Source organism: Thamnophis elegans, chromosome 16, assembly GCF_009769535.1.
Source record: "Thamnophis elegans isolate rThaEle1 chromosome 16, rThaEle1.pri, whole genome shotgun sequence".
Taxonomy (NCBI): domain Eukaryota; kingdom Metazoa; phylum Chordata; class Lepidosauria; order Squamata; family Colubridae; genus Thamnophis; species Thamnophis elegans.
The window spans coordinates 30,182,461-30,194,623 of record NC_045556.1 but is presented as its reverse complement, the minus strand read 5'-3'; the positions used below and the strand labels follow the sequence as shown (position 1 = coordinate 30,194,623).

Here is a 12,163-nt window from a genome sequence, read left to right as displayed (position 1 = left end):
CTTTCTGTCTTTCTTTCCTTTCTCTCTCTCTCCCTCTCCCTCTCTCTCTCTTTCTTTCTTTCTTTTCCCTTTTGGTGCAGAGAGCAGAACGGCCAACTTGAATAGTTAAAAGAGTCAGAATAATATATTGAAATCCACTCTTTCTTGAGTGCAATTACTGTCAGGGTTCCAAAATAAAATAAGAATCCGAGGCAAGAGATTCCTCAAAGTTCCAATTAAGAGAGCCATGTTGGCACATATGGAAAACCCGAATATGAAAGCTTCTCGGTTTTCCCCCACCCAGTTGAAAGTTCAAGATCTTGGCCCTCACATCCACAAGTCCATCCCATGGTCCAATCTCCCACTGCCACGAAGACAGATTCCTCCCATCCAGTTCCAGCTAGCTGCAGAGACAAAGTCGACCTTGACTTTCAGAGAAAAATGTTGTTATGGCTACATATCGCCCAAATCCACATGATCCCCCTCCCAGTTTCCCACGATAGAAAGTGTGGCAGGCCTTGAAGTCCAACAAAAAAAGATGGCTTGCAAGTTTGACAGCTACCCTGTTTCCCCAAAAATAAGAACTTACTGAAAAATAAACCCTAGCATGATTCTTCAGGATGCTCGTAATATAAGCCCCCCAAAAATAAGCCCCAATTAAGGTCAACCAGACGGATGCATTTAGTGCCATATTTCCTCGAATATAAGACCTAACCAGAAAATAAACCCTAATGCATCTTTTGGAGCAAAAATTAATATAACATCCAGTCTTATTTTTGGGGAAACACAGTAGTTTTAAAAGGCAGGGAAGGTGAGAAGTAGCGATTTATTTTACTTTTTAATCATGGAAATGTATGGTGGCTGAGCGAAACTAGGCCATTGTGAGGCGTGCCGTCCAGATTCGAATCCACGGCCCACAAAAATTTGGGACCCATTTTAGAGAAAGATGGGAGGGCAGATCTCAAAAGAATCTCTCAACTAAAGGTAAAAGGTCAAGGTTCCCCTCGCATATCTGTGCTAGTCATTCCCGACTCTAGGGGGTGGTGCTCATCTCCGTTTCAAAGCTGAAGAGCCAGCGCTGTCCGAAGACATCTCCGGGGTCATGTGGCCGGCATGACTCAACTCCCGAAGGCTCACGGAACGCTGTTCCCTTCCCACCAAAGGTGGCTCCTATTTTTCTACTCGCATTTTTTACGTGCTTTCGAACGGCTAGATTGGCAGAAGCTGGGACAAGTCACGGAAGCTCACTCCGTTAAGTGGCGCTAGGGATTCGAACCGCTGACCTTTCTGATCGACAAGCTCAGCATCTGAGCCACCGCGTCCCCAAGCTCCTCCTTATTCTGGTTTAGCACTGGACTGAACAAAAGCACAATAAATGTGAAAAACCTGGACATACCTTAAGGTCTTCGAAAAGTTTGCTTTATTGAAACAAAAAGCAGGGAAAGCACAACTTTATATACCAAGCCTTTCCCAGAGTCTAAAAATATATATAATGCAACAGAAGTTAGTTGCATTTTTCCCGCTTGCAGTTTTCCAATATTCCAAGCAATTATTAGGGGAAAAAGATTTATTCCGGTGGTAACTTGCTTCATCCCGCTGGGTAGACTTTTCCCTGGAGGTGTGTGAACCACAAGTCACTCAGGGCCTTGAAAGGAAGGAGGGATGGCATCACACTCCCTTTCCAAGATTTCGGGCTCTTGGTTACAAAAAAACGAAATCTCTTAGCCGAGCAAAATCAGGCCAAGGGATCCTAAATCTTTTCGTGGTGAATCCAGATTGTTTGGGTGGTGTTAAGCCAACAAGGCATTTGACTAGAGAAACCTGTTCGCTTGATTCCCTAGAAATTCAGGATATTTTTGGGAGAAAAAGCAAGGGGGGGGGGAGTTCGATCCCCAGGCAATGCTTTGGACAGGCCTAAAACTGACCGACGCCTTCTTAGGATTTCATCCAGCAGTACGGTTCCTTGGGGCACTCCTTGGGAGGCAGACGAGAGCAGGGCTCTACCCAGATGGTTTTGGATTCCAGAGTTGGCTTGTTTTGACGGGTTTCGTTCAGCTCTTCGTTTGCCTGCGAGACACACGGGACAAGTTCGACTCAAACTGGAGGCAGCCGGCAGGCAGCAGAAGTAGCCTGCAGTACTGCACTCTAACCACAGTGCCACCACAATAGATAAGAGAGAGACAGAGAAACAGCAATAGCCCTTCAATTTATATATTGCTTTACAGTGCTTTACAGCCCTCTCTAAGCGGTTTACAGAGTCAGCCTTCTGCCCCCCAACAATCTGGGTCCTCATTTTACCCACCTCGGATGGATGGAAGGCTGAGTCAACCTTGAGCCGGTGAGAATAGAACTGCTGGCAATGGGCAGAATTAGGCAGCAATGCTGCATTTTAAACACGGTGCTACCATGGCTCTTAGATTAGATGGATGGATGGATGGATGGACATATATACCACTTTACAGTGTTTTACAGCCCTCTCTAAGTAGTCTACAGAATCGGCCTCTTGCCCCCAACAATCTAGGGTCCTCATTTTACCCACATCAGAAGATGGAAGGCTGAAACAACCCTGAGCCAGTGAAAATCAAACTGCTGGCAGTGGGGATTAGGCAGCAATGCAACATTTTAAACACTGCCACCAAGGCTCTTAGATTGGATGGATGGATGGATGGATGGATAGATAAGTAGGCAGGCAGACAGACATAGATAGCAATAGCAGACTTATATACCACTTCACAGTGCTTTCCAGCCCTCTCTAAGCGGTTTACAGAATCAGCCTCTGGCCCCCAACAATCCAGGTCCTCGTTTTATTGACCTCGGAAGGACAGAAGGGACTGAGTCAATCTTGAGCCAGGGAGGTTCGACCTGCTGGCAGTGGGCATAATTAGTCTGCAATGCTGCATTCTAACCACTGGGCCACCACAGCTCATGTGTTAGAATTGTTGGCCTCTTGGCTTTTGAACTGGGCAGGGGTGAGACCTCACAGCCTCCAGGCAGAGCTAAACTCCGCTGGCCACACCCTTTCTTCTGTGACTCATAGGGTTGGAAGGGAGCTTGCTGACCATCTAGTCCAACCCCCAGCCTTATACCATTCCCGGGCAAAAACTTTTCCGAAGGGGTGTAAAGTTAATCTTTTGTGGATGTTTTCAGCTGCAAAGAACTGGATGAAAAGATACAAGAGTAAATGCTGATCCAGTTTTTGTAGTAGCTGGATCGGCGACCCTCTGCAACCCGTTAATGGTTCTCAGAGAGCTATGAAAAGCCCCCAAGTCAACTTCCAGGAACCACCTTATGGGAAAGATGGACAGCATAAGCTTTTAATAAGTAAATGAATAAAATGTCTCTCACGAGATCGGCACACTTTCTCTCCTGCTCTTTCTTCCATACTGAAGCTGTCTCCGACTTCAGCAGCTTTGATGGCTGCCTTGCAGCCGCCAGAAAAAAAGGCTTCTACTGGATCAACCAGGGAATTTGCAATGTCCCTGGGATCAGCAGAATGTGCCTTTCTCTGTCACCGTCTCTACGGGACGATTTAGGTCCAAAAGGACCATCCAGCGGCAGAGATATTGACGGTGATCTTGGAGTTGCAAGATTATGCGTCGTACCACCGCAACGTCAGCCCCACCTTCCCCTCTCCAGTCTCCTGGCACAAGCTTTTAATAAGTAAATGAATAAAATGTCTTGTTTTCCTTCCAAGGAGTTGAGATACCTGGTGTGAGCTTTGCTGACATTCAGCCAGTCTCTTTTGCAGCTTTTTTTCTTCACAAACCTCCTCCTCCTTGGCCACCGACGTCTCGGCCTGCTGGTTCACAATCTGAACATACTCATTGGTTGGGGGTTCGGATCCTGCGGACTTCAGAGGCCTGGGAGGTGGTGGAAAAGCAGAGAGAGAGAGAGAGAGAGAGAGAGAGAACAAGAGGGAAGAACGTGAGAGGGGAGAGAGGAAGATGAGAGGGGGGACAGAATGAGAGAAGAAAAAAGAGAAAGAGGGGAGAGAATGAGGGGAGAGAAGGAATGAGAGGAGAACAAGAGAGAGAGACAACAAGAGAGAGGAAAGAAAAAGAGGAAAAAAGAGAAAGAGGAGACAGAACCAAGAGAGAAGAGAGAATGGGAGAGAGGAAAGAACGAGAAAGAAGGGAGAGAAAAAGGGGAGAGAAAGAACGAGGAGAACAAGAGAGAGGAAAGAGAGAAAGGAAAAAAGAAAAAGGAGACAGAACAAGAGAGGAGAGAGAAGGAGAGAGAGGAAAATATGAGAGAGGAGAGACAAAGGAGAGAGAATAAGGGAAGAAAGAAAGAGGAAACAAAACAAGAGAGAACGGGAGAGACAGAAGAGAGAGAGGAAAGAATGGGAGAGAAAGTATGAGAGGAGAGACAAAGTGGAGAGAGAATAAAGGAGAGGAAATAGAACAAGAGAGGAGAAAGGGAGAGAGAGGGGAGAGAGAAGAGGGAGAATAAGAGGGGAGAGAGAAAGAGGAAAGAAAAGAAAAAATGAGAGAGAGAGGAGACAGAAGAAAAAGAATGGGAGACAGGAGAGAACGAGAGAGAGACAGACATGTCTCCATGGAAGCACCATGGATGCTTCTAGAAAAATGTCTCGCGGGAGATTGGCGGGGCAGACTCTGCCAAACACGCTTAAAATTATCCTCGTTCTGTATCAACTGGGTGTTATTAATTGGGCTGGCCTTAATTAAGGGACGGTGGGACTGAAAAGGAATGCAAGGCACCCACAGGGACCGAGGCAACGCAGAGATAAACAGGGCTCGTGCGCGGGGGAATCTCCCAGCTTCCAGACTATAACTCCCATCTGCTCCGGCAGGGTTGCAGCTTGTACTGGCCCGAAAGAAGGAAAGAGTTCCGTTCTCCCAACTGAACGAGAAGTTCCCGGGTGCCAATAAGAGAAGGGGAAAATGAGATGAGGGAGACCCCCCACCCCTCCAAAAACCCCATGTTTGGGTCTCCAGAAAACAATATAAACCTCCCCGGGGATTTCGATTCAATACCTCTGCAAGGCTTTCCCCCCGGGAAAAGACTTCAGTTTTCGATCCAGGAGTGTTTTGGTAAGATCCCCAACTTTGCTGCCGAGGAGGGATTCTGCGCTCTCTCCAGGAAAGAGGCTGGCCATCAAGCTCCGAACCTGGAATTAATGTATATGTATATTTAAGTGTTATGTCAAAGTACCTGGTATGCTCAAATATGGGAGGGAGCATACTGCTTCCCTTTTACCTTTCAGCTCCACCCTAGGAGCCTTCCAGGCAGGAAACCATTTTTGTGTTGCATTTTTGCTGATAAATAAATAAAGGGAGACTAGTATAGATCTATTTCAAACTATTTATCTCTCATCAGCCAGCCATATCCTTACTGGGATTCGAACCTGGGCTGTTTTTACATATTAGGCAGTTGTATTAGCCTCTAAGCCACAAGCTTTCCTCCCCTATCAGCTGAGCCAAGGAAATAACACTTAATTATTTGACATACACTTAATTATTTGACATGCTTACTTATTTCCTTGGCTCAGCTGATAAAGTGGGGGAGAGCTTGTGGCTTAGAGGCTAATACAACTGCCTAACATGTAAAAACAGCCCAGGTTCGAATCCCAGTAAGGGTATGGCTGGCTGATGAGAGCTAAATAGCTTGAAATAGATCTATACTATTCTCCCTTTATTTATTTATCAGCACAAATGCAACACACACACACACACACACACACACACACACACACGTATGTTCCTCTTGGCTTCTAGGCGCTCACTAAGAAAGGATTTTTCGAAATGACCGTCAGATCATTAATATTTCCGATATTATTATTAACACACTCTGTCTTTTAGTTCTATTGTCATTTTGTCCATCTCTGCACATTCGAGTACTTTTCTAATTATTTAAAGATTAAAACATTCAATAAAAATTATTTTTAAAAAATATATTAACACACTGATGCTAAGGAGATAGACATTCTACTCCCTCTCCCCACCTGAAAGGAACTGTTCCAACTGCCACTTGGGTGTGGGCGTGGCCAGTGCGTGACTCATCCAGCCTGCGGGCTGGGAGTTTAGACATTCTACTCCCATCTGAAAAGGAGAGAAGGGGATGGGAGAGGCTCAATGGGCCAGCCTGAGGGAGAGGAAGGGGGATAAGAAAGGAGAGACTTCTGTCTCTCCTTTAGGACTGGTTTTTCACACTTATGACCGCTGCCACGTCCCCGGTGGCCATGGGATCAGATTCAGCCGCTTGGCAACTGACTCCTATTTATGACAATCGTGGTGTCCTGGGTGGCAGTGTCATGCAATCCCCTTTTGCGACCTGACAGGCGAAGGAAGCCAGATCCACTTAATGGCCGCGTCACTCATTTAGCAACTGTGCAGTGATTCCCTTTGACAACCATGGCAAGGAAGGTTGCAAAACGGGGGAAATCCACTTAGCACGCTTCTCGCCGAGCAAGGAAAATTGGGGGCACGATTGTGGCCGTAAGTGGGAGACGGCCTCGACCCACCTCTTCCTTGTTGGGGTTCAGCAAGAGGGCGCTGATCATATCTTCTTTAGCTCCCAGGAACTCCTGCAGAAACACGCGAGTCTTGGCCCTGTTCAGATAATACTTCACTTCCCATGGATCGTTGTCCACAGCAGAAGAGAAATGCGTTTCAGCCAGCAAGTATTGCCTGGAAACACACCCAAAGAGACAGAGGCCAATGGAGGGTTTCTTTACAAGATATGCTATGAACAACAAGTTACCAAGAGAAACCCATATAAGATTTATTAAGAAAGCAATTAGCGCACAAATACTACAAATGGCAAGAGAGATAAGATTGCACCAGTGGTGGGATTCAAATAATTTAACAACCGGTTCTCTGTCCTAATGACCAGGTGGGTAGGTGGGGCTTAGTGGTCATGCGACCGTGTGGGCGTGGCCAACTCAACATTACTCAGGTCGATGGGCGCTTTGCCTTAGCTGTTACAATTTAATAAGGGTTAACTGGAAAGGCAGTTTCTGTAAGCAGGGCAATAAAGATTAAGCTAGAAACAACACCAGAATGTTTCCTTCCTGCCTTCCTTACAGGATTAGCCCTGTAAAGTGGGAAAAAAACCAAAAGAAGATTTCTTCCAACAACCGGTTCTCTGAACCTCTTAGAAAGTTAAGAACTGGTTCTCCCAAATAGGTGCGAACTGGCTGAATCCCACCACTGGATTGCACTATTCCTGGAGGACTATGGAGAGGATGCTTAAAAGCTTTGTTAGTAAAGATAAACAATTTTCTATAGAATATAATATAAAGATGTAATATTATTGGATGATTTCAGGATGATGTTCCTGATTTTTCCTGACAGTTAGAACAATTAATCAGTGGAATAATTTGCCTCCAGAAGTCGTGAATGCCCCAAAACTTTAAGAAGATGTTGGATAGCCATTTGTCTGGAATGGTATAGGGTTTCCTGCCTAGGCAGGGGGTTGGACTAGAAGACCTCCAAGGTCCTTTCCAACTCTGTTATTGTAGAGAATAGAAAATAGAATAGAATAATTAAATAGAATAAGAATAGAATAGTAGCATAGAATAAATATGGAATAGAAGATAGAAAATATAATAACAATAACAAAATAGAATAAAATAGAATAAAATAGTGGAACAGCTTGCCTCCAGAAGTTGTGAATGCCCCAACGCTGGAAGTCTTTAAGAAGATTTTTTTTTTAGATTTTATTTGTGATTTATAGGCCGCCCTTTTCCCTGAGGGGACTCAGGGCGGCTTACAGTTAATGGGAAGGGAGTGCAAGACAAAACACAAGAAAAAAAATGTGAATAAAAAATAAACCAATAAAACACAACATTCATTCAGCATTCAGGTGGGGCGAGGTTAGGGTCTTATCCCCAGGCCTGATGGGATAGCCAGATCTTAAGGGCTGTGCGGAAGGTCTGGACGGTGGTGAGGGTGCGAATCTCCACGGGGAGATCGTTCCAAAGGGTCGGAGCTGCTACTGAGAAGGCTCTCCTCCGCGTAGTCGCCAGTCGGCACTGACTGGCGGATGGAACTCGGAGGAGGCCTAATCTGTGCGATCTAATACGTCAAAGGGAGGTTGGATGTTGGATGTTGGATGTTGGATAGCCATCTGTCTGAAACGGTATAGGGTTTCCTGCCTAGGCAGGGGGGTTGGAATAGAAGACCTCCAAGGTCCCTTCCGATTCTGCTATTGTATTGTATTGCATTATACTGATGTAATGAAATGCCATAATATAAATTTATTTTAAATTTAGAATATTTTACATAAAAAGGATGTAATAATAGTTATAGTCAAATGAATGTTTAATAATCATAATAATTGTATACATATATATTAGGTTGAGGATATGAGATTTTATGGAATTGCAAGACGATTGTGAGGAAGCACAAAAGCTTTGTAACCAATCAACCTACTGGAGGTAACTGGAGGATGGCTTTTGGGTTTTGTGTGTGTTTACGTTTGTTTGTTTTATGTTTATTTAAAAATAAAGTTTATTTTTTTAAAAAAGAGAAAGACAGTGGCAGGTTAACAGAGTTGGAAGGCACCTTGGAGGTCATCTAGTCCAACCCCCCCATCCCGCCCAAGCAGGAGACACTACACCCGGGATGGGGAACCTGTGGCACGGAGAGCTCTCTCCGCAGGCATGTGAGCCGTCGCCCCAACTCAGCTCCATCGCGCGTGGGCACGCGCTTCCCACTGGTCAGCTGGTTTTCAGGTTGGGGGGGGCATGCGGGAGTCACACACGCATGTGTGGGGGGGTGGGGCAAATATGTGGGGTTGCATGTGCATGCGTGGGGGCGCACATGCATTGCATTATGTATTATCTATATTAATATATTATCTATCTATCTTATCTATCTATCTATCAATATCATCTATCAATGTATTTATATTAATATATTATCTATCCATCATCTATCCATCATCTATCTATCAATCTATCAATCTATCAATCTATCAATATCATCTATTAATGTATTATCTATATTAATATATTATCTATCTATCTTATCTATCTATCTATCTATCTATCTATCAATATCATCTATCAATGTATTTATATTAATATATTATCTATCATCTATCATTCCATCTATCTATCTATCATTCCATCTATCTATCTATCTATCTATCTATCTATCTATCTATCTATCTATCTATCTATCTATCAATATCATCTATCAATGTATTTATATTAATATATTATCTATCCATCATCTATCCATCATCTATCTATCAATCTATCAATCTATCAATATCATCTATTAATGTATTATCTATATTAATATATTATCTATCATCTATCATCTATCTATCTATCTATCTATCTATCTATCTATCTATCTATCATCTATCTATCTATCTATCTATCTATCAATATCATCTATCAATGTATTTATATTAATATATTATCTATCCATCATCTATCCATCATCTATCTATCAATCTATCAATCTATCTATCGATCTATCTATCAATATCATCTATTACTGTATTATCTATATTAATAATTATCTATCTATCTATCTATATCATCTATCAATCTCATCTATTAATGTATTATCTATATTAATAATTATCTATCTATCTATCTAATCTATCAATATATTATCTATGTTAATATATTATCTATCTATCCATATCATCTATCAATATCTATATTAATATATTATCTATCATCTATCTGTGGGGGCACACGTGCATTGCATTATGGGTGAGAGTGTGCGCACACGATCAGCACACAGAGACGTAAAGAGCAGCCATCCCTGTTCTGCCCCGACCGCTGGCCGTCCACTCTCTTCCTGAATCTCGGTCCCAGTTGTCTGTTTTGCAGGACTGTGGCGAAAAGTGACGAGGAAGAGGAGTGAAATTGGGGAGGACCAGGCTCTGAAGGTGATCTACAGATGGACCACCTTACTGGACAAGCGTTCCCCTCCAAGGAGACCTGGCCACCAGCCCTCCCGACATAATCCCGGCCTACTTTTCGCGGAAGTCTTGCAATCCGGTCTCGTTGGAGAGCCAAGCGATGCGATGCCGGAGTTTGGGGTCTAAAGGACGCAGCTCTAAAGCTTGCTGGTAATCCGCCTTGGCAAAATTCAGCTGGCCCAGTTTCAGAAAACAGTCTGCGGGAGAGAAAGAGAGAGAAACATCATGCGTGCTAGAAGGGAGGGCAGGGTGAGGAGGAAGAGGAGGAGGAAGAGGAGGAGGAAGAGGAGGAGGAGGAGTATGACGACTATGGGATCCTCATTCCTCCCTGAGCTTGGTGGTTTCTTGCAGACATTTCATGACCCAACTAGGGAACATCATCAGTACTAGAAGGGAGGAGGAGGAGGAAGAGCAGGAGGAGGAGGAGGAAGAGGAGGAGGAAAAGCAGGAGGCAGAGGAGGAGGAGGAGGAGGAGGAGGAGGAAGAGGAAGAGAGGAGGAAGAGGAGGAGGAGGAGGAAGAGGAGGAGGAGGAAGGACTATGGGATCCTTGGCGCTCTCTGAGTTTGGTGGCTTTCTTGCAGACGTTTCACGACCCAACTAGGGAACATCATCAGTATTAGAAGGGAGTGGAGTTTGTGGTGAGGATGAGGAGGAAGAGGAGGAGGAATGTGTGGTCCTTGTTGTTGTTTTTAGCTTGGTGGGGTTTTTTGGCAGACATTTCATTACCCAAACTAGGTAACCCTGAGCACTGATGAGCTTGCTAAGTTGGGCCATGAGATGTCCACAAGAAAATAAGCCATGCTCAGAGACCAACAACTCCTCCTCCTCCCCCCACTCTCTTCTAGCACTGATGACGTTACCTACCTGGGTCGTGAAATGCCTGCAACTACAAGGGAGGGGGGGGAAGCAGAGGCGTTTTCTCCACCTACCTCCTCGGTTGATGTAGAGGCCGAACTCGTTCTTCTCCCCTTTGATCGCCTTGTTGAGTAGCAACACCGCTTCCTCGTAGCAGCCCTTGAAGTAACAGTGGACAGCAAAGTCGTTGTAGGTCAGGAGCACCTGCTTCTCAGCCTCGCGACGCACCTCGCTGGCCTCAACGCCCGGGCACAGCTCGACGGCCTTCAGGTAGTCGTCGATGGCCGCGCTGAAATCCTTCAGCCGGCGCAGGAGGGTGCCTCTTCCAGGGGTTGAGGGGGAAAGCAAACCAACAGAGGTGTGAATCCAGGGGCTTCGCAACGATTTCCGTGACTCGACAAATGCGCGCACGACAAAAGCACACTGACAAAACTGCGGCGCGAAAACCGCGGTGTCATACACGCGCCCACAACAATGCCCCGACAAAACCGCGCCCACAAAAGCACGATTTCAGTTAAGGTAAGGGTTAGGTTCAGGGTTAGGTTCAGGGTTAGGGTTAGGGTTAGGTTTAGAACTCGCGGTTATTATTTGTTGAAGGCGCGCTTTTGTCGGCACACTGTTGTCGGCGCGCTTCTGCGCTCATTCGTCGGCGCGATTTAGAACTCGCGGTTTTCTCGCCACAGTTTCAGCGGTGCGCTTTTGTTGAGCGCGCATTTCTCGGTGAACCATGATTTCTACTTCAAGGGAAAATTTCAACACAGCCCCGCCAGAAGCAATTAGCTTCCTTAAAGGTAAAGGTTCCCCTTGATAGTCGTTCCCAACTCTAGGGGGCTCTGCTCATCTCCCTTTCTTTTCTTTTTTTTTTTTTGAATTTTTTTTTATTGTTTTAGTTAAACAAAAACACCCACACAAAAAAAGAATCATCCTTCATTACATCTTGTAGAAAGCGTATCAATTGGTTACAAATACATTCAATGTGTTTCTTCCACAATCCTTACATATACTTCATTCAAATTGAGTTGTACATTTTAAATCAAAAAAGAAAATTTATGTATTTTACTATCCCTGTACCACAATTCTCATTTAATTACAATTATTTAAACATGTTTTTATCTAGAATCATTTGTATTTAAAGACACAACCACCTACTGGCATTCATTTGCAGTTTCAATAAACCTCCAATAACATTACACCTTTATGACATATTCTAAAACAAATTCAATTAAGTAAGATATCTAAGCATTCCCCCCCCATAACACACCTGTATGTATCATTAAATATTATCCATTAATATTTCTTTGTTATTATTGTAGTTGACTAAGAATTATTTACTGTTTATCTCACCTCTCCTCTCCACAGGCCCACACGAGATTATACCTTTATAACCATCTTTATTTATTAATAAGATTTATAGATCTT

General features: G+C 44.3%; 1 protein-coding gene across 5 annotated transcripts in view; it reads right to left on the bottom strand.

The window, feature by feature from the left end:
* Positions 1–1,234: 1,234 nt before the first annotated feature.
* Positions 1,235–12,163, bottom strand: part of TTC16 (tetratricopeptide repeat domain 16) — a 26,327-nt gene continuing 15,398 nt past the window's right edge. For all 5 annotated transcript variants that reach the window (XM_032233627.1, XM_032233632.1, XM_032233630.1 and 2 more), the window contains 6 exons: positions 10,819–11,066; positions 9,944–10,085; positions 6,464–6,629; positions 4,977–5,110; positions 3,686–3,839; positions 1,235–2,046 (listed from right to left, as the gene is read on the bottom strand). In XM_032233627.1, the coding sequence (XP_032089518.1) occupies positions 1,915–2,046; positions 3,686–3,839; positions 4,977–5,110; positions 6,464–6,629; positions 9,944–10,085; positions 10,819–11,066 (976 nt within the window). In that variant the 3' untranslated portion in view covers positions 1,235–1,914. The remainder of the gene's footprint in view (positions 2,047–3,685; positions 3,840–4,976; positions 5,111–6,463; positions 6,630–9,943; positions 10,086–10,818; positions 11,067–12,163) is intronic.